General features: G+C 42.1%; 1 protein-coding gene across 1 annotated transcript; it reads right to left on the minus strand.

Annotated features, from left to right (window-relative positions):
- Positions 1-341: 341 nt before the first annotated feature.
- b4galt1l (DP-Gal:betaGlcNAc beta 1,4- galactosyltransferase, polypeptide 1, like) lies at positions 342-12710 on the minus strand. The gene is made up of 6 exons (XM_033967104.2): positions 11875-12710; positions 8723-8961; positions 2882-3069; positions 2277-2399; positions 2078-2182; positions 342-1276 (listed from the first exon to the last, which is right to left on the minus strand). The coding sequence occupies exons 1-6, from the start codon at positions 12251-12253 to the stop codon at positions 1144-1146; spliced, it is 1167 nt and encodes a 388-aa protein (XP_033822995.1). The 5' UTR covers positions 12254-12710; the 3' UTR covers positions 342-1143.
- Between the last annotated feature and the right edge of the window lie 10633 nt (positions 12711-23343).

Below are 23343 nucleotides of genomic sequence, written 5' to 3' on the forward strand. Positions count from 1 at the left end.
AGCAGACCCACTACAAACTGCTACTACCAGGTACTACTACCAATAACACCACCATTACTACAACCACTACTCAGCAGCCTATAATGCCTTGTCTCATATTAGAGGCCTTATACATGTGTGCTTTTATTGTGAAATCCTCCAGTGGAACATTTTTGGAACATGTAGAGGAGCTGCAGGCTCTGGACCAGTTTGAACAAGAGCCTCATAAAAGCTCTCACAGCTTTGGCTTTCTGCCCCGTAAAAGTCCCAAACATCAGGAAGGATATTCACTCATTATTGTAGTTCTGGTCTACCCAGCAACAGCAATATAATTCAAATGACCAATCAGAGCCCACACAGGCAAAGTTTGTCATATTTATATTCAACACAAATGAAGGCACAGTTAAAAACATTTTTATCACAGTTTTTTCCTGATTGTCACTTAGCATTCCAAACATTTACACACAATCACAGATGATTCTTTCATTTCTTTGGTTCAATCACAAACTGGGATTTACATAAAATGACATTCTGCTCCTGGGTCGGACTCACAGGACTACAAAACATGGCTGCCAGAGCTCTGGAAGACTACAAACATGGGTGCCAGGGCTAAAATCACCCAAATAATTCTAGTCAAGGTGTATGAAGTTTAAAAACATAGTGGTGCACTTCCTGTATTACCCCTTATGACATCACAAGGTGGAACAGAGTTTTCTGTTTTTTAGAGGAGAACTCAGCCTTAAATATACAGTGTTTGTGTGAAAAGCTTGGGTGAATGAACATTAAATGTTCCCTGGTCCCATACTGTGCAGCCCTGCCTCAGTCAGACTGCAGTTTGATCTGTGCCATGTGGATTGTGGAGGAATGTTTGACCCTGGATGTCCACAAACCATCTGCTCCAGCAGACAACAGTGAGATGGACTCTGGTTTACCCCTCAGTCATGGACACATTTTACATTTCACCTGAATTCTGCAGCCATGTTTCTCCCCAAAGCCGCACTTACCCAGAATCCTTTGTGCTTGGACACTGAGACCATGTGACCCTTCAAGAGCATTAAAAACACACAACAATAAAAAAGTGCAAAAAGACATGGATTAAACAAATCTGAGTCCAGCCCAATTCAAGTCCCAAGGATTCCAGCAGGGTGAGAGGTCAAGCTGGGGTCACGGGGGGGTGCCCACGTCCACTGTGATCCTCGTGAACAAATCCATACGCTCAGTCTTCATCACACGGTACCTCAAAGAGTTTATACCGTCTTTGTGCATCGTTTCCTTGGTATGAGCGATCCTGTCAAACCTGAGACAAAGAGGGTGAGTGGAGCAGAGCCAGAGGAGCAGACAGGGGCAGACGGGGGCAGACGGGGGCAGACGGGGGCAGACGGGAGCAGACGGGGGCAGACGGGGGCAGACGGGAGCAGACGGGGGCAGATAGGAACAGACAGGGGCAGACAGGGCAGACGGGAGCAGACGGGGGCAGACGGGGGCAGACGGGAGCAGACAGGGGCAGATAGGAACAGACAGGGGCAGACAGGGGCAGGCGGGAGCAGACGGGAGCAGACGGGAGCAGACGGGGGCAGACGGGGGCAGACGGGGGTAGACGGGGGTAGACGGGGGCAGATAGGAACAGACAGGGGCAGATAGGAACAGACAGGGGCAGATAGGAACAGACAGGGGCAGATAGGAACAGACAGGAGCAGATAGGAACAGACAGGAGCAGACAGGGGCAGATAGGAGCAGACAGGGGCAGATAGGAACAGACAGGGGCAGATAGGAACAGACAGGGGCAGACAGGGCCAGATAGGAGCAGACAGGAGCAGACGGGAGCAGACGGGAGCAGATAGGAGCAGACCGGGGCAGATAGGAGCAGCCAGGAGCAGATAGGGGCAGATAGGAACAGATAGGAGCAGACAGGGGCAGATAGGGGCAGATAGGAGCAAACAGGAATAGAGCTAGAGAAGGAGACAGGAGCAGAGCCAGAGGAGCAGAGCCAGAGGAGCAGAGCCAGAGGAGCAGAGCCAGAGGAGCAGAGCCAGAGGAGCAGAGCCAGAGGAGCAGAGCCAGAGGAGCAGAGCCAGAGGAGCAGGCAGGAGCAGATTACCTCTGGGGGTTGGGGTCATTCTTCTGGTCCCTCTCATGGCGGATCATTCTGCACTTCCCAATTTCACCACTAGGTCTGGAGATGCTCATGCCTCTGGATGCCAATCTAAAGCAGTCAAGTAGTGTAAGTATAAGAAACAAGCTTTTTAGTCCCAGTCCAGTCCCGGTCCACTAGCGGCTCAGGTCTCGGTTTCTCTCACCGGTTGTAGATGTCATCGTCCTCTCCTCCCCAGCCCCAGTAGTTGTTTGGAAAACCGTTGATTTTCAGATATTGCTCTTTGCTCATGGACGACACGCCTCCAAAATACTGGTTATATGGAAGTCTGCAAGAGAACAGGCACTGTGTGAGCCTAGAGCCAAGGACCCGGGCACCTGTAGCCCAAACTGAGGACTAACAGAATCACACTGGACGAGTCAGACCAGTCTGAGGCCATCTTAAGATCAAGACCCGTGTTTTAGTTCTGGTTAAGTCCCCAATAGTTTTAGTCTCTCTTTAGCCCTTCTATAGACCCTGATCCTAGGTCAGTCCTAATCTAAAGCCAAACTTGTCTAGGTAACATGGATGGTGGAAGACTCAGTCCGGCCTCAGTCCGGCCTCAGTCCGGCCTCAGTCCGGCCTCAGTCCGGCCTCAGTCCGGCCTCAGTCCGGCCTCAGTCCGGCCTCAGTCCGGCCTCAGTCCGGCCTCAGTCCGGCCTCAGTCCCGCCTCAGTCCGGCCTCAGTCCGGCCTCAGTCCCGCCTCAGTCCCGCCTCAGTCCCGCCTCAGTCCCGCCTCAGTCCCGCCTCAGTCCCGCCTCAGTCCTTACCTAAACCCAAACTTGTCCATAGACACAGACAGATGGCGTGGTTGGTTGAAGCACTTGTAGGTGTTGCGGTCGTCCATGGGGATCAGGTCCACATCACTGAACACAAAGCACTCATAGTCGTAGTCCTTGAGCGCCTCCCTATACCCGATGTTGAGTAGCTTGGCGCGATTAAACGTGGCATCTCCGTCCTGGGCAGAGTCATGTGTATGGGTACACAGTCAACCACACAACACAAGAGACTCTAGTAGTGTGCAACAAGAGTACAGGTGGGAACAAGTGGTCTACAAGATAATATCATTGTTTTGAGAAAGGATAATTCCAAGTAACCAAGGGTCTAAAATGTAAAAAACTCCATATTACACTATTTTCTAATCTGTTATGTTGTTTCCTCATCATAAAAATACCTAAAGTTGTGTTTTGTTTCTTTCACACATGTTTAACACACAAATCCTTCATATTTAGGCTGAGAACGCTCTGTTCCACACAGGAAGTCTTCCACTGTGTTTTTAAACTCCATACACCTTCACTAGAATCACTTGGATGATTTCAGCCCTGGAAATGCCAATCTCTACTGAACTAAAGGTAAAAGGAGCTGTTAACTTGAAAACTACTGCTTCATGACATCACAATGTGGAAAAGCATTTTGACCTTTGGAGCGCTGTAGGATGAATGTACAGCGTCATCAGTGCATTATATTGAGTGTTATGTGGAGGATTACATGGATGAGAGGGCAGGTGGTTTCTGGGTGTGGCACTATTCTTCACTAAAATGTGAACAGACTGGTTGAGTTGTGAGTGAAATAGAAGCACATTATGATCTTGGTCAGATCTGTGTTCGCTGATGACCATTAATGTGACTTCATTTACACAAACAATGCAACGGAATTAAAAACCAAGTATAACTGACCCATGCTTGTGCTGTTTACACTTGATTGACTGATGAGTATCTGGATGTTATTGTATTGATTCTTTGGCTGCTGAGGAATGCATTGTCATTTAAATGTATCTTAAGGGCACCCTTATTTTTCTGCACTTTGTAATTATGCTTTACCTGATTGCCTATTTAAATTCTATTGTGTGTACAATATGTGTCACAATGGAATCTAAACTGGAGTATGGTCACAATCAAATCAAATAGATACAATACAAACATACTTAATGACAGAGATAATTATCTCTGCAATGTGTGAAAACGATGAAGAGCTGAGCTAACTTGTTTACATATGTTAAGTAACAATGTGCTCTGGGGCACATTTTTTTTTACAGGCCTCAAACATAAACAAAATGTTGAAAAAACAACATTTCGGGGAGGGGGGTATGCATGTGTGTGGAGGAGTTTAACATTTTATTTTACAATATTAGAACAATTAGGCTATTTTTAAATAGGCCTTTTTATATCTGGTTATAATTTAATTCAACTAGCGCTAAATCCACCATGGAAGACTTTATTATTTATAAAGGTACAGCCTTAATTGTGTAAATATAATTATTATTATTAATAATAATCTGAAATAGAGTACTGTCGTGGCCCCTTTTGTACCAGATGCCCACTCTGAACCTTTAGCTAAAGTGCACAAGCACTGATCGATATTTAGAGGCATTTATAGTACCGTATTTTCCGGACTATAAGTCGCCCTTTTTTTCATAGTTTGTCCGGGCTGCGACTTATGTGAAATTATTCAGGTATATAGTATACCAGTATGGCAGCCATCTACTTTCAGAGCGGTGCTTCTGGAGAAGGCAAAGTTGTTCAGAAGCGACACCGAGGATGGAGAATTTAATAGATTTAGTGATTTGGAGTGAGATCAAGAGAGATTTTCATCAAATGAAAAAAATATTGTAAATCTTTAGTTTATCAAAAGTCTAGTTTAAGGTGAAAACTACTTCCTGTTTTCGAGTTCAGCCTTTTACGCTAATGCAAAGTCTTACTCAACAGAGCACTATTTAAAAAACTACTGAAAAGTAAAATATAAAGTTTTCTATTCACTGGTTTGTTTACTAGCAGGTCAAAGTGGTGTGTATATTTTCCATGCGTTCATATGCGGTTTTGTGTGTGTATGTAATATGAGCCAGAGTTTATGTTATATTTTATGTGTTTGCTAGTTCTACAGTGTGAACTGTCATGAAGAAGTAAACATCAGTGAAAAGAACTCTTGTGTCTCTCGTGTTTGTGGACAAGCCGACATATGTTGCATTACCGTAGTGCATCTGATTAAGTCTTAATATCTTACATTAACATACCAGACATGTATTCAGTTTGTTGTCTATGTGTTATGTTAGCGTGTTACACTGCTATTCAGCCTGTTGCGCTCCGTTTTATTGTTATTACTTGCCTTTAAAACTGCACTTTTCTCCTTTAATGTGAATCTTATGATGAGTATTTATGTTTTGATTTGTTGTATTGTGATTTTAATGTCTTTTTTATTCTGTAAAGCACTTTGAATTACCTCGTGTATGAATTGTGCTATACAGTGGTCCCTGTTTTATCGCGGGGGTTACATTCTAAAAATAACCTGCAATAGGTGAAATCTGTGCAATAGTCAGCTTTATTTTTTACAATTATTATACATGTTTTAAGGCTGTAAAACCCCTCACCACACACTTTATACACTTTAGACAGGCATTAACATTTTCTCATATTTCTCTCTTGTTTAAACTCTCTCAAAGTTCAAACCTTCGTAGATTATATCCTCCTTCCTCGATGATCGCTTTAAATGTGTTGTTCACTTGCCTCTGCTCCAGCGGTATCCACCTCTCCATGCAGAGAAACACTTCAGTTCAAAACATTTCTGAAATTTGTCAGTGTTGAATGTTTCATCAACATTGTGGGTTTTGTCGAAGAGAAAACTTGCAAACATACAGCACTTCAGAGTCACACTGCGATTGAACATTTATGTAAATTTGGCTGGACGCCTTCTGTACTGTACAGGAGACACGACACGGAGGAAATTGACAAAGGTCTACAGTCCCTTAGTCAATCAGGACGCAGAACACAATGCACATTTATATGTTTGTTTTTTTTAAAAGCAAACAAAATTGCACCCAAAAAAATCCGCGAAACAGCAAGGCCACGGAAGGTGAACCGCAATATAGCAAGTGACAACAAATAAACTTGCCTTGCCTTTACTCCAGAGCAACATACAGTCTGGAAAATATGGTAAGTTTACACGTTATTCTTTATTTACATTGATAGTTAAGCTTGTATATCACGTACGTTTGATGAAAGAAAGCATTGTTTTTAAATTGCCATTTTAAGGTAACAGTTAGAAGAGGCAGCTAGTGCTAATGAAATGGTTAAGTGGGACTCCTAACACCTAAACTCTGCTCACAACCACATTTCAAAAAGAGCCGCTAAACTGGGCAGTACCTGGACGACCAGAGGGGAGAGTAAAGGGGAGAGTGAGGGGGGAGGAGGGGCGGGGTCTGGAGGATGAAAGAGGGGTGGAGTCTGGAGGAGTAAAAGGGGGGAGTGAGAGGGGAGGAGGGGCAGGGTCTGGAGGACTAAAGGGGAGAGTGAGGGGAGAATGAGGGGGGAGGAGGGGGGTCTGGAGGACTAAAGGGGAGAGTGAGGTGGGGCCGGGTCTGGAGGTTTAAGGAACAGTTTCAACACCTGGTTGTAATCAGTGATGTCACACAGTACAAAGCTGCAAATTTACCTAGATTGTTGCCAAAAAAAAAGCACTTTATTTAGTGTTAAGTTCAACTTTAAGCTAAACACAAACCCAAAAAAAAAAGTCATAAACAAGACAAGTATATCTAAAGATACAAAGTGGGCACTGCAAAAAGGGCAATGATAGTCCTATGCGATTACCGCATATAGTTAGCTGCTAATTAGCATGTTTTTGCTAATTAAAGAAAACGCATTAGAGTCATGAGTACCTAGGAGCCAGCAAAAGACAGCAGCGCATGTTTGTTTAAAGCAGTAGAAGAAGAAAAAAAGCCCGTTACCCATGATGCTGAGCGGCGGAGGCGTCGTCTGCCATGCAAAGGACAGGAGCAGCCAGAGAACATCGGAGCACAGGATAGGCAGAGAGAGGGGGAGAAAGGAAGAGAATGAGGGAGGGAGGGAAGGAGGGAGGGAGAAAGGAGGAATCAGACAGAGAAAGGGAGAAACAAAGACAGGGTGACAGAGGAGTGTGTGAGATAGAGAGAGAGGGGCAGGGAGGGAGGAAGGACAAAATGAGGGAATGAGTGAGGGAGGCAGAAAGAGAAGAAGGAAAAAAAATAAGGGAGAGGAGGGAGAAACAGAGAGAGAGAGAAAGGCAGGGGAGGAGGAAGGACAAAAGGACAAAATGAAGAAGGTGGAGATAGAGGGAGGAAGGACAAAATTAGAGAGGGAGCATGAGGAGGGAGAAATGGAGAGAGGGGGCAAGAGATAGAGAGAGTGAGAAATGGGGGAGAGAGAGGCAGCAAGTGAGAGGCATGCTTCAATAAAACACAATTATTCCAAGTGGGTTAATGAGAATCAGATCATATTAGAACACAAATGCATGTTAAAATGCATGCTTAGGCTAAACAGTTTTACACAGTTAGTACTGGGGTTAGGTCCTGGTTTAGACCTGGTTTAGATCTGGTTTAGATCTGCTTTAGTCCCAGTTTAGACTTGATTAGGTTCTAGGTACCTGTAGCTTTAGCTGTACCTGTAGCTTTAGCTGTACCTGTAGCTTTAGCTGTACCTGTAGCTTTAGCTGTACCTGTAGCTTTAGCTGTACCTGTAGCTTTAGCTGTACCTGTAGCTTTAGCTGTACCTGTAGCTTTAGCTGTACCTGTGGGCTGTCGCTGTACCTGTGGGCTGTCGCTGTACCTGTGGGCTGTAGCTGTACCTGTGGGCTGTCGCTGTACCTGTGGGCTGTCGCTGTACCTGTGGGCTGTCGCTGTACCTGTGGGCTGTCGCTGTACCTGTGGGCTGTAGCTGTACCTGTGGGCTGTAGCTGTACCTGTGGGCTGTAGCTGTACCTGTGGGCTGTCGCTGTACCTGTGGGCTGTCGCTGTACCTGTGGGCTGTCGCTGTACCTGTGGGCTGTCGCTGTACCTGTGGGCTGTCGCTGTACCTGTGGGCTGTAGCTGTACCTGTGGGCTGTAGCTGTACCTGTGGGCTGTAGCTGTACCTGTGGGCTGTAGCTGTACCTGTGGGCTGTCGCTGTACCTGTGGGCTGTCGCTGTACCTGTGGGCTGTCGCTGTACCTGTGGGCTGTCGCTGTACCTGTGGGCTGTCGCTGTACCTGTGGGCTGTCGCTGTACCTGTGGGCTGTCGCTGTACCTGTGGGCTGTAGGCTCTTCGCCCTCCTCCTCTCCTCTCAGTGTCACAGTGGTCACTTGGGTGACACTGCTATGTGACACTGTTTTGTGACTATTCTCCAGAGAGATAAGCTCTGGATCACTATTCCTAGAACTGCTTACTTGTGCCTTGGTTTATTATCACTGGCGATAAAGCAGGGCTGAACCAGAAGTGAATTAGGTTTAAACTAGGACTAAACAAGGGCTGAAACAGAAATGAAACAAGTTTAAAATAGGACTAAACCAGGTTTAAACTAGACCTAAACCAGGATTAAACTAGGCCTAAACCAGGGCTGAACCAGGAATAAAGTAGGACTAAACCAGAATTAAACTAAACCAGATTTAAACTAGAGCTAAACCAGGTTTAAACGAGAGCTAAAGCAGGTGTAAAGCAAATCTGAATCAGGCCTAAAGAACGTGTGAATCCACTCTAAGGCCTCTAAACCCGGCCTCTAAACCCGGCCTCTAAACCCGGCCTCTAAACCCGGCCTCTAAACCCGGCCTCTAAACCCGGCCTCTAAACCCGGTCTCTAAACCCGGTCTCTAAACCCGGTGTGCACTGTACCTGGTTGATGACATAGACCCCATAGTCCAGCTGCTGCCTCTGGAGGATGGGGTGGAGGTAATAGAGCCAGTACTTGAGGTGCTCGTCGCGGTTCCTGAAGGGGATGATGATGGCCACTTTCTGCAGAGCCTCACAGTTGGAGGGTTTGAAGCGCCCCCCGCTGGTGATACTAGGGTTGTCCTTCTTCACCTGCTCCAGGGAGGGGCTGGGCCGCATGAACTCCACCCTCAGCGGGCCCACTGCACATAATGTGGAAGTTAGTACCACAAATGATAGAACCAGCACATTTGCCAGTATGGTTCACTTGAGCAAAGCAAACTGATGAAAACAAGGCTATTGGTGGTTTATTGGTTGATTTTAAAATGTGATCATGTCTTACTCCCAAATGGGAGTAAAATGTTGAACCTTCAGAATGTTATGTCATCTGAAACCCAGCAATAGCTTCAGCCCTGGTGCATTCAGTGGTAGTGCCAGCTCCATCATTGAATGTGAATTGTAATAAATGTATAAAGCTGGACAGGTCTAAGTATTTACTTGCTCAACACAAGTTACTTCCTGGAGGCTACAGGTATGCTGCTGTCAGGTCTTAAACTGGTCTGTGGCCTGTGGTGTGACTCATCTGAATGCTCACATTGTGTACCCAAGGACACAATGGTACATACTGGAATATACTCGTGTATAGGTATGTAGCCACAAGGGCCTGTTTAGCCACAATATGGAGCTGCTAATTGCAACTACAAAGGTCCATTACTGAAATTGCAGAAAGTAGCGCTAAATTCTAAAATGGAATTCCTCCACACAATGACACATTTTGAAGTGCAATATATTGCTGAACAAAATATAGACGATAAATGATAAAACTGAAACAGGTTTATGGCACTGACACAATAACCCTAGTAGAATTATCCCCCAAAAACTATTCTAAATGTGTAACATGCTTAAAAAACTAAAAGCTGTAATAGACAAACGCTTAAGTGTTTCATTCTGCTGTTTGAGTCATAGAAGTTACTTACTCCACCCTCCACAGCTCATATCTAATCAGGAAAAATCTCATTTTACATACAATGAACTAATGTCAATATAGTGTTTATCATGACAAGCCTACCTCCACCCATGCCATAAATACACAAAATTCCAACCAAAATACAGAGACAAAATATGCAAAGGGAAGACATTTTTCTTGAAAAATAAAGGTGCTGTTATATATTAATTATTGTGTTTATTAGACACCAGCTTTACCCTATGCCCAAGCAGGAAGTACAAACTTCACCAAAATCTGTCAAATTAGGAAAAACAATGCAATCTTAATAAAGTCTTAATAAAGACAACTGCATTTACCTAAAATGCTGTTGTCTATAAAAATAAATAAAGCTTAGTTCCTTTCCTAAAACTCCAACTGAACTGAATCCTCCTGAATTAAGCGCAGACATGAATCATGTGACGCAAAAGTGGTGGAGTCACACAGCAGTGACCTCTGACCCCGAGGCTGGGCTGAGTGTTGTTTCAGCTGAAGACCCAATACCAGAGCAGAGCTGGACTGTGGACCCTCTCCTGGTTCTGAAGCCAGCCCTGAGTCAACAGCACTAGTAGTACATACTTTTTATTTAAACTCTTTATCATAGATTTAAAGTGCATACGAGGGTTCTCCAATCTCTACTTAAAATGCTGAGATAAAAACCTAAATTATAGTTTTACACCAATCAAGAAGCAGTTTGAAAATAAAACTTGAAAAATATGTTGAACTGCAAGAACTAGAGAGTTCTATGTTCCACAAGACAAACACATTTTCCTGATACTTTAAACATGATTTCAACAAAATAAATGTGTTTTTTTTATATTTGTATTTGTCAAATAATAATCTCTGTGACATTAGAGGAGTTTTAGCCCAGTGTACTACATGGTTCCTAGGTAATAGTTATTGAATTTTCTAGTGCGATGTCATGATTTCCAACCAGGAAGTAAAATTTTAACCCTAAAATACTGCCAAACTGGGACAAAACTGTAAAAATAGTTAGTAAAATCTTAAATACAACAATCTTCACAGTGTTTTAGTAAAATGAGTAGTCTTAGACCACATGAACACTGAGGCTTTACTTCTTTCATTTTCATCTTCAGTCGGGTTTAGTCCTGGTTCATCTTCCAGTCCTGGTTTAGAACTGGTGCAATGCTATTTTGTTGAGTCCTTGGTTATTGCTAGTTTATAGACTTTAGATACATTCTGATACACACTGTAGAACAAACTGGAGCATGTACAAGACCAGAACTGATAGTACTTGTACTTACCTCTGCCACAGCATTTTATTTTGTCACACAAGCCTTTTGCAGATTCAAATCTATACACAGTTTATGCCTGATGTAGTCCAGGTTTAGTCCAGGTTTAGTCCAGGTTTAGTCCAGGTTTAGTCCAGGTTTAGTCCAGGTTTAGTCCAGGTTTAGTCCAGGTTTAGTCCAGGTTTAGTCCAGGTTTAGTTTCTGCCCTGTTTTAGACCATTGTTTCATGTTATATTGCTAAAATGGAATATCTAGTGCCTCTTCAAATGACTGAAAATCAGAATATTCTAAACTTGCAAAGTGATTACTAGATTAGGACACATACTATTTCAGTGCTTGTTTAGATCATTTCATTTGAAACAAAGCATGTGTAATTGTAAACTGGACTTCCCCTTAGGCAAATACATGTCATGTATTCAAACAAGTCCAAGCATGTTGAAAACTATCACGTAAATGTATGGTTTGGATTTGGACCTGGTTCTAATCTAGTTTTAGTCCAGATTTAGCCCAGATGCCCTTGTTCACTACTTCACAGACAGATGAATCATCTCTTCAGATTATTTAGAACAAGGGCTTCCAACTTTTTTCCTCCAGTAAGATACATTTACAAAACGAAAATGTCAAATGAGATAATCATCTTAGTGGCAGTAAATATGAGAGGCACAGGTTTACATGGTACAGCTGGATGCCTGAAACATTACACTATTATCCCGTTATAAATGGTTAAGACATCAAAATGACACGTTTACGGCAACGGGCGTTTAATGTATCAAATTTGAGCACAAAACGTATAATTCAGAAATCTGTTGGAGAGCTACAGGTATTTCTCGAGCTACAAGTTGCAGCCCCCTGATTAAGAAATACTTCACACCGTCACTCACCTAAAAGAGGAGATGTCTCCGGACACTTGTCCAGCTTCTTGTCCGGCTCTTTCACCACCGTTTCTGTCTTTGGCTCTGTCTCGGTCCTTGTCTTCGGGCCCTGGCTCGCCTCTTTAACCCCCGGGCTGCTGCCCGCTTCTTGCGCGGTGTTTCCTGGCTCTGCTCCGCCCTGGTTAGCGGTCAGGGGGACGAGGTTCGAGCGGTTGGTTGACGCGACAAATCGAGGGTTTTGTTGTTGATTTTGGACAAATGCGACGCGTAAATCAAAAGAACGAACATAGAAAAACAAAGTCACTGATATGTGGAGAAAACAGAGTAAAACTACGACTTTACAAGTTCGGTTGAGCCAGTGAAAGTTGACAGACGCGTCCGCAGCCATTTTGGTCCAAGTGACAGGAAACAGATGTTTCGGATGTGTGAGTTTATAAGCCCTCAAAGAGCCCAAGAACCGCTATCTTCTCCTGTCCCGCTTCATCTCAGTCCCCGGGCCCTGTACTCTCTGCGCCGGCCTCACAATGTCTCTAAAACTCACAAAAGGCCGCTCATGGTGTAGATATCCGCGGTGAGGTGACGCTCCGGACGCCTGATAAAAACCTTTAGCACCTTTAGCACTCTTTAGCTTCCTGGTCCCTTCAATGTACGTTCCCCCAATAAAACTGCCCAAAAGGAGCGTGAAAAGTGGTAAAAAGTAACGGTGAGTGTCGGTTTAACAGTCCCGAGTCCGCAGAGAGACAGTGGGAGGTCGTGGTGTTGTCTCTGAGCTGGTTTAAGGCTCGGAGGTGAGGAGGGGACACGGGTACACGGTGATCTGAGAGCGGCTCCAGGGGGAGACTGCCGCGGGCGGTCCATGGGGCGGGCACATAAGCCGGAGAGGAGCGTTCACCCGCCGCACCGCTGCACCCCAGCACGGAAGTGACGCACACGGGTCCAAACAGTTACACTTAGACTTTAAAAGCAGCCAGCATCCAGATCTATGCGATATGGAAAGACAAATGTACGGAAATGAATAAAAGGACGTCACATTGTTTGATGTAGGCTCTGTCACCAATCACAATGTAAACCATAATAACATCATAACAACTAGCCTGGTAATGGTGAACTCTAGAAATAAAAAATATTCAGCCTATAGGAAAACTGAATTGGAACTCGATTTTTAACACTATAAACTGTCTTCAAACGTGGCCAGTAGCTCATCAGTATTTGTCTGGCAAATCCAGAGCGATATCTGTCTGTATTTGTTAAACAGAGAGATATCACTCTGGTTCCCACAGCCACATCTCCAGACAGAAACAAACGTGATAGTCCAATCAGTTTGGTTTATTTTTTCATTTACAAACAAAATTACATTTCACTCATCTCAGATTAAGAGTTTAGTGCTTCACTCACTAATTCAATTAATTTTAGTATCTTGTTATGTTTTTTTCCTTTTCAATACAGACAGATCATGTGACTCACATAAAGTGGTTATTCTGGATCCCAAGCAATATTAATATCCAGTCAATAAAAAAATATGTGAAATAATGTTGCATAAAATATACCCTATAAACGACTCAGTGTTCAAGGCCTGTAGAGTTTGGGATGGATCGTTAAAAAAACAGCTGTTACCATGGAAGTCCTATTATATGCCATATTTGTAGCAGCAGTCCAAAACTCTGAGCATAAGCCATGTCCCAATTCAACAGCTGTCACCATTGGCACGACAAGGCTTTCTCATTTCACGTAGCCCACGAATGTGGCCAAGAGATATCCCCCACATTTTCATGGAGATGGGCCATGAACAAAGGACACATCAGAGCCTTTGTGTCCTCCTATATCACATCATGAAGGAGCGCACTGCTCTGGTCAGATGTTCAAAACACATAGAGCAAAAAGCTCATCTGGAGACCAGAGACAACATTTAAGTACAGGCTTTTAACTTTATGAAATCATTACAAACACAACTGTAAAAGTGACACAAGGCCATAACACTCACAAAACTGTCAAAGAAGTTTGTTATTAACTGCCTAAGCCTCGGAGATTTGAGCTAAAAGTTTGACTGGTCATCTGTAGCTAGTGAAAAGTCTGCTCAAAATTTCATATTTGGACAGATTGCCAACAAACACTAATAATGTTTTTATCTAGAAAACAATTCCTGTGCCTCTCTGCCTGTTCTTCATGCAACAGAACAGAAACCGACAGTAAACGATCACGTTTTCATGGACACGGGACTAAACATTTGGCCAGTGGAGCTTGGAGGTGGGAAAACAAGAAGGCACAGTTTAATTATGCCAAAAACCTATATTTACATGCAAATTACGTAATATAAGCCCCCAATTTATGCATTTAATTCTGTGATTTATCTGCTTTATACAATCCCTAAATGTTTTAAACGAAAGAGTAAAGAAGACTGTTTGGACTGAGATCTGTGCTGACACTGATGTAGAGACTAGAGACCTGTGTTTGTCTGTTACGCCCATCAGACCTAATCGTATAATAATGAGGAAGCTGTTTAAAATGTTTGATATAAATTTTCTTTCCTCATCCGACAGAAAACACTGCTGGGTCATAGAACTGGTGGCTGATACGAAATGGGTCAAATGCACATGACAGTAATGTGAACCTAACACTAGGCTGGAGAGGTACTGATCTGCTGCCAGCACAGATTACTGCCACTCATGAGGTATGGCACATGATGCATTGCCTATTGAAATCTGTAGTAATAATGAGGACTGCAAGATGAGTCATGATCGAATTGAAATTGTAATTTAAATGGTGAAAATAAGCATTTGTCTAAGTTTCCATTGGGCCCATGCTGTGTGCTGCTGTCCCGTATGTGCCCTGACAGTGTAGTGTGTGTATAAACTTTAGGCTTAACTTCTAATTCATCTCATTTTTACCAAAAGGTAAAACATATTTCATTTAAATGTAGAGTAAATGTAGTTTCTTTTCATCTTAGCTGAATAATACCTAAGCAGTTTTATCATTGAGGGGGTGGACCATGGTAATGTTTCAGTTACAAAAATAGATTTGTACTTAACATGTTTCAAGTACTGATAAGAAGCAGAATATTCCTCCAAGGAACAACATGGTGCGTCTGAAAAGCTTCAGCGAATTTTCAGGCAGTATGAAATTCTGGTCTATTTCAAACGAACTAACCGCTCCTTTGAAGATAGTGCGGTACAGATTTTAGCCAGAGAAAAGGAATGGATTGAGAGGGGAGGTAAAGAAGCATTTTTTTTAGGAAGGACAGTCCTTCCTTGAACAGGAGTGGGGGCCTTAGACATAATCTATTTCCTATTTATAACTCCATCCTCAGACCCAAAGCAAACAAAGGAAACAAATAAAACAATAGAGCTAGCCAGGATGCTAATTGGTGTGGAAGCACATATTAAGAGCTGAATGAATATGCTAAGACTCAAGCACAGTGCAGACTTAATGTAGTTCAATAGACCTGACCTACTTACTGAAACGATAAACAATAGCTGTTTTCAGTTTCAGTGTAGTTAGCTTTTGTCTTCAGACAGATAAAAGCAGTGTCCACCAGCAATCTGACCAGAACTGAAGAAGCGGCTTGGATGAGCAGCAAAACATCTTCACTCCTACAACTTTTTGTCCAGTTGACAGATTTTACTTTTGACTTTTACTATAGATCAGACCTGGACGGCTGAGGGATTACACACACCTGTAGCAGAGGGTCCAAACTTTTTTCACCGAGAGCCTGAAAATATTACTGACCTACTCTACAACTGTCCACACCCACCTCTGCTCATTTGCTTTTTGTCACTGCTAAATGCATCAAGACAGAGAATCAAGTGTCCGGGATAGTGTCAGGCAGTTTCCATGATTCTTAGTAAAAATGATTGGACGGTAAAAGGTGACCTGTCAGTAGCTTCTGTGCCTGTTATTACTTGAAAAAATCCAATGTAAAATGAACTGATGATGATATTTTAGTCCCATATTTGTACTTCTTTAGCTGCTTTTAACACACACATTTGGTGCTGGACTCCAATCAGGCTCAATCTGGTTTAGCTAATCAAGTCTTAGACCCTATTTGAACCACAATGCATGTACTCACAGTGAAGGTTTAGCACTGTTGTTCTGCCCATACTGTAGCTATATTTTGTAGTGATGGGACTTTGGGCTCTTTTATGAAATCCAGAGTAAGTTGTAAGAATATAAAAACAAATGTATTTCTTTTGTTGTATACTGTATGTTTTTCTTTAGATGTGGAAACAGGCAGGCATAAATAAGCTTTGCTTCAGCCTATGCCTTTCAGACACAATGAACAAATTCTATATATGTGTATGTGACTGTGACAATGTTTTATTTATTTTCTGTGTGTGTCTGAATAAACTAACTAACTAACTTATGGGATCTGAATCTTTTGGATCCGTTCACGTCAAAGAGCTGTTCAAAAAAACTGGCTCTTTTACAATTTATTTATATGACAGAAGCCAATGTGAGAGCTATTTTAACAACAATCTAATCAGTGAGTGACAGTGTTTAAACTGGTTCAAACTGAGGCTGGGAGGGTGTTTACTCTTTGATATGATGCGTGTTGTTATTGACATGATTTTATTACGATGTTATTATGATGCCAGATACGTTTTTCATGTCGCCTCCTCTACTTCTAAGCTGAGTCTTGTGTTGGCCCAGAGTTTATCAGTATAAAAATGCATACAAGTTACAAAGAAAAAGATTCAGCTCTTTTAACAAATGAGATCTGGATCCAACAGTTCACTTTAAGGAACCGTTCAAAAGAGCCGAATCATTTATGAATATTTTGTATAGGCCTGTATTCAGTCCAAGTTTATTTAATTATTTTAATGCATGTCTTATTGACTAAATGATTATAATTATAAGATCCGCACTCACAATGGTAATAAAACTGATTCTGATTTTGGTAGTGTTTTCACGATACTAACATTTCAAACTTGATTTAGATACTTAGGAATAGACTCAATACTCAATACTGTACTTATTGCGATACCACAATGATAATAAAAAACACTCTTTCTTTAGACAATAGAAAATGATTTTTCACATTAAATGGTGGTACTTTCTTTTATATTCCCATGTGGTCCAGGTAGTTTCCATAGTGGTCCATGTGTGTATACTAGTCTATGTGTCTTATACTTGTTCTGATACAGCTCAAAATCATTGTAAAGCTATTGAGAAAAGACCAATTTCCATCCTGTCAATGGGTCTTTTTTAGTATTGATACCTGCTCAAACGAGTACCTAGTTCCGATACTTGTTTTGGCACCGATTAGTATCTGATTTTTGAGACTGATGGTTCAGACCTGCTTTAGTTCCTGCAGTCATGTGTCTGAATCTAGCTCCACTTTAATCCGAGCGCACAGTTCTACAGGCTGCAGAACAACAGGTTTGATTGACTGAATTATCCACATTAGTTTGACAGCGAGACAGGTGTGGGCCTGCCATAACTGCAAACTTACACAAACCTCTAGCCTGTGCTTTGTGAACAGCAGGACACACATGGATGAGGCTTTTGACAATAAAAGTGCTTTTAAAAGGACTGAAAGGAGAACATGTGTTTTACAGAAGCAAACCACACTTATGCACTTCTTCTTTTATGAGATTATTTTGTTTACACGTGGCCCCTGTAAAAAACAAAACAACAAAAACAACAACAACAATAAACTAACCAATACAAAACCTGATCAATCTAAAGTGTCCAATCAGAGCAGAGCATGAGGTGCTGTTCTGTGAGTTTGTAGATGGGCCTCATAGACCTAGGTAAATATATATATATGCAGTGTATGGTAGGTCTATAGAAGGGAGCAAAAGAAGCAGAGACAGCAGTGAGAACAGTGAGACACATTACATTTGTTTTATATCTATAGTGGCAAAATATCTACTGCTGCTACATTTGTTTTTGAGCTGGGCAGGGGTGAGGGCAGCTACACCGGCGCAAGGTCCCGACATAATGTAAATTTAAGCCCACGGTTGCAAACTGGAACACAATAAAATCCACCAGAAATGAAAAAAAATGTTGTCATATGTTTGTTTTTTGTTGTTGTTACTATGGTAGTTGTGACATTCTGGATGTTTTCAGTTTGATGTTATCATAAGTCATAATGTGTCAAATGTGAATCACCAACAGCTGAGCCAGGAGACATCTACTGTAGGGGCCCCAGAGACAAATTCAGCTTAGGATCCCCTGAAAGTTAGGACCGGACCTGACATTCACACTAACTACTAAATAAAGAGTGAACATTACATTACAGTACCTTTAAAATGAACAGTGAGATAACATAATATACTTGAATATATATTTTGAATCCATCACACACATTCACACACACATTCACACACACATGCACACACACATGCACACACACATGCACACACCTACCCACACACACACACATGCACACACACCCCTTCACACACACATTCACCCCCCCCCACACACACACATTCACACACACATTCACACACACATTCACACACACCCCCACACACCCCCCCACACACACATTCACACCCCCCCCCCACACACACACCCCTTCACACACACATTCACACACACCCCCACACACCCCTTCACAAACACATTCACACACACACATGCACACACACATTCACACACATGCACACACACATTCACCCCCACACCCCCACACACACCCCCACACACACCTTCACACACACACACACCCACCCCCACATGCACACACACATGCACACACACATTCACACGCCAGTGTATACACATGCCTATAATACTCAATTACGCCTACAAGTACAAGTACAGGTTTTTAACTCTACTCCGCGCGTAAACGGCACATTGTTGCTGTCATGGTAACGTCGGGAGTTCTGATACACGGCAGAAAAGGGACGTGTGTGTGTCCGCCAGAGGGCGCAGTTACTCCATGTTGGCTCCTCACGCCATTCACAGTCTCCACTCCCCTCAGCTCGTGCACGTTGTAGTTGTTTGTAATGTATGTTTGCTGACAAAAGCAGTTTTTGTTCCATGTGGATAGGGTCAATAAAGAGATACGGACCATAAACCAGGTCAAAGGTAATGGATAAGACTGTGATCACAGCTGTGAGACTCACAGATATATGACAAGACAAATACATGATATTACAATCTGTATAATGGCAAACTAACTAGATAGGACTAGAACTACTGATAGGGATGATGTCATGTTATCCAGACACACCACAGAAGGATGTTCGTCACAGTCGGACTGCGCAATGTGCCAAGAGGCTGGTCTGTGCATCCAAGAAGAGGCGCTAAGTCTAAACTTTAAATCTTGGTATCCTCCCACTGTAGTTTACATATACAAATCATTGTATCAGAGTACACATTGTGTGTGTGTGTGTTTCTGTTTCAAGTTTATTCTTAATCCAAGCGGAAACTGTGTTTTACCTCGACATTACCACTCTACTTTTCAGATACATGCGAAATACAGCAAATATATGAAGCAAGATACATGGAATTATGTAGCTAAGAAAATAAATAAATAAATAAATAAATAAATAAATAAATAAATAAATAAATAAATAAATAAATAAATAAATAAATAAATAAATAAATAAATAAATAAATAAATAAATAAATAAATAAATAAATAAATAAATAAACTTCGATGGCAGCGCTGTAAATCCTTGTCCTCTCACTGAGCTCCTCCTGAAATTTTTTTCACTTCATCAGGGTCAGAGGCAAAAGCAGTGATAAAAGCAAAGGATACATTTTTTATGTAGTTATCTATCTAATAATCTAGTTTATTTTTGCCCCAGCAGATGTAGTGACGATAGCAGCAGGTGAGTTGTCCTCACTGTGTCCTCTAGAGGGCGAAACAGACCACAGTATCAGTCAAAGGAGGGGGTCAGACACAGGTGTACAGGGAGAGACTCTATACAAATCAAACTTAGGCCTGAACACTGAACTAATTCAGGGCAAACTGGACTCAAACTAGTGCAGAAGATGCAGAGGAGAGGGTCAGATGATGCAGAGGATGCAGAGGAGAGGGTCAGAAGATGGAGAGGAGAAGGTGGGAGGATGCAGAGGATGCAAAGGAGAGGGTCAGAGGAGGACAGGATGCAGAGGAGAGGGTCAAAGAACGTAGAGGATGTTCCGATGGTACAGAGGATGACCCTGCCTGTTGCTCCGTCTGTCGGGTGTAAACCTAAACTTTAACTTCATTATCTCATAACCACATCACACTGAGGATCAGCTTCCTCTGGCATCTGTTCCCGAACTAGGAGCAAACCAGGACTAAACCAGGACTAAACCAGGACTAAACCAGGACTAAACCAGGACTAAACCAGGACTAAACCAGTATTAAACCAGGACAAAAACAAGACTAAACAAGGTCGTTGTCTGTGTAATCCCTCAGTCGTCCAAGTCTGATTCACAGTAAGGCAGTAAAATAAGGCAGTGTCCATCCGTAATCTGACCAGCACTGAAGAAGTGGATTGGATGAGCAGCCAAACATCTTCACTCCTACAACATTTAGTCCAGGTGACAGGTTTTACTTGTGGCTTTTACTAAAGACTAAATGAGGGCTAATCCAAATCCAGACCCTGTTTGAACCACACATGGTTAATTTCTCTTTGTATAATTAAAAATGCTTTCTGTTTGGGACAAAGGCCAGAGGAAGTAAAATGTTTTAAATTAAGTAACTGGTAATTAATAATTTAATGAATACATTTATGTATTTATTTAAAACAATTCTAATCATTTGTTTTCTCAGCAAGTTTCACTCACACTGCAGTCTCCACTCAGGAAGAAAACATTTACAGCTTTGTCCTTTAAGTCCTTACAAAAGGTTTCATGTTTGTTTACTTCTGACTTGGTTTGGATTGATTTGGTGGATAGAACCTGCTGAATATTTATTTTTTTCATTTAAAACCAATAATAATAATAAGTAATTTTAAATAAAGCTGCAGTTTTTTATTTGAGTTTAATCATGACTGTAGTATCACATTATGGTCGGTGGTGGATCAAGTACGCAATTTTTTTAAACTTAAATGTACAGATACAGGGGCAAAAATTACTCAGGTAAAAGTCAAAGTATCTATAAGTATCTAAAATGTACTTTTAGAGTTAAAAGTAAAAGTATTTCACATAGATTTTGATAAAGTGTAAATGTAGTTATATGAATCAATGTCTTTATATTTCTTATGAATTTCTTATGGTTTTACTCAAAGCAGAAACTTGAACTCAAAAACTTTACTCAGGATGTTACCACAAACATGGTTAAAAAAAAAACTCTCAAATCATGAAAAGTACTTTTTACTTTTTAGTCAAAAATATTTTTCTGGACAAATTATAGATCAACCAAAACTTTTTGATTCTCAACGTCCTCATGAAAAACTATCATCAAATGTTACATTTCTTTTACAGAGTCTCAGGGTCACATAACGATGCAGCAGCTGAGGTCGGAGGTCAGAGGTCACTGTCAGAGTCACATGACCAGACACCTGCCAGGGTGAGCCCATTCATTCTCATCATGTGTAATCTAGCCAGGACTAGAGGAGGAGGAGTCATTATTGTTGCTGTAGTTGTTATATTAATTATAGTAGTAGTAGCAGCCATAGTGGCAGTAGCAGCAGTAATAATAGTAGTAGTAGTAGTAGTAGCAGTAGTAGTAGTAGTTGTAGTAGTAGTAGTAGTAGTAGTAGTAGTAGCAGTAGTAGTAGTAGTAGTTGTTGTAGCAGTAGTAGTAGTACTAGTAATATTGGATATCATAAATGTATATATCTACTAATGTGTGGAATAAAACCAGGACTACTCCAAGTCTAAGCCAGGTATAAACCAGGACTAAATCAGGTGTAAACCAGGACAAAAACAGGAATTTCCCTTGTATACTAAAACATCTCAAAACTAATTAACTAGAATAGTTCATCTGATGATTATGAATGAACCATAAAAGTTCCTAAAAGTCTGTGGCAGGTGTGGACCAATCAAAGCGCAGCGTTGCCCGTCGTCGGGTAAAAAAAGGCCCCATTGTAATGTGAGTAAGATGTGCAGATGCCACAACAATCACTCCATCTGTGCACCTATTTAAGGAGGAGAAGACGAGAGGAGGAGGGGAGGAGAAAAGAGGGAGGAGGAAGAGGAGCGGAAGAGGAGGAGAGAAGGGGAAGAAAAGAGGAGTAGAGAAGAGGAGAGGGTAGAGAAGAGGACAAGTGGACGAGAGGAGGGGAGGAGAGGACAAGATGGAGACAAAGAAAGGAGGAGAAGGAAGGAAGGAGATGAGGAGGCAAAAAGAGGAGATAAAGAGGGAGAGAAGAGGAGAAGAGGATGACGGGAGGAGGAGGAAGAGGGGAGGAGTTGAAGAGGAGAGGAGGGAGGACATGATAGAGATGACACTTTTGCATGTTCTCCTTGTGTCTCAAGTCGTAGTTCAGGCACCACAGACAAAAGGCTAGGATTGGTATGAGACTTTAGACTGTGTATGACACTTTAGATTGTGTATGAGACTTTAGACTGTGTATGACACTTTAGATTGTGTATGACACTTTAGATTGTGTATGAGACTTTAGACCACATGTGTCAAACTCAAGGCCCGTGGGCCAAATGTGGTCCTCCATATCATTTTATGTGGTCTAGGTTAAAATGAAAGGTATGATGGTCTTAAAATGTCATTTAATCAGGAAATATGCAGTTACTCAGCCATATTTTTACATCTAGGCAAATGCATACGCAATATTTGTAACTTGAATAAGTAATAAATACAGAAGCAGTTAAGTAACAAGTAAAACTATGTGGCCCTCGATGGCAGCCATTTTGCTGATGTGGTCCTTGGTGAAAAGTCCTGGCTGAGTTGTGTTTTAGTTCTGGTTAAGTTCTGTTTTAGTCCTGTTTGAGTCCTGCTTTAGTCCTGGTTGAGTTCTACTTTAGTTCTACTTGAGTCCTGCTTTAGTACGGGTTGAGTTCTGCTTAAGTCCTGGTCTAATCCCGGCCCGGGTGGATTTCCACTTGATCTGAAGACAATAGCAGATCCTTAAATCCTGGTTCAGTCACACTTGAGTCCTCTGTGGTCTCTGTAGTCCGCTTTAAGTCCCACAAAGACCCCCTCCCTCTGAGAGCCTGGTCCCAGTCCTGGTCTGGTCCTGGCCTGAGTCCCGGACTGGTCCTGGTCTGACTCAGATCTGGGATTATCTCAGTGTGAGGCAGGAGCAGCACTTTACATTTAAACAGTATGGGATTTGGATTAGTCCAGAGCAGAGGAGCAGAGGAACATAAGCAGAGGAGCAGAGGAGAGAGAAGCAGCACTGTCACTACTATTAGTTATTATTTATGTGCTCTTTTTTAGTCTGAAGGTGGACTATAATTCCTAAGAACAGAACCAGGACTAAACCAGGACTAAACCAGGACTAAACCAGGACTAGTACAAATAAATCAGGACTAAACATGTAAGTTGCTAAACAAAAAACATCATATCTGAACAAGTCATGAGCAATGCCACAGAGTTTAGAACCGGTATGACACCCTGGGGGTGTTCTGCCA

The sequence above is a fragment of the Periophthalmus magnuspinnatus genome, chromosome 5 (assembly GCF_009829125.3).
Source record: "Periophthalmus magnuspinnatus isolate fPerMag1 chromosome 5, fPerMag1.2.pri, whole genome shotgun sequence".
Taxonomy (NCBI): domain Eukaryota; kingdom Metazoa; phylum Chordata; class Actinopteri; order Gobiiformes; family Gobiidae; genus Periophthalmus; species Periophthalmus magnuspinnatus.

Bases quoted from the DNA above. Each gene is read 5' to 3' on its own strand.
- b4galt1l (XM_033967104.2), bottom strand. From the start codon at position 12,253: ATGGCTGCGGACGCGTCTGTCAACTTTCACTGGCTCAACCGAACTTGT. The intron at 3,070-8,722 runs GTACAGTGCACA...GACTCTGCCCAG, and splicing joins GGGTCTATGTCATCAACCAG to GACGGAGATGCCACGTTTAA. The intron at 1,277-2,077 runs GTAATCTGCTCC...TCTTTGTCTCAG, and splicing joins AATGACCCCAACCCCCAGAG to GTTTGACAGGATCGCTCATA.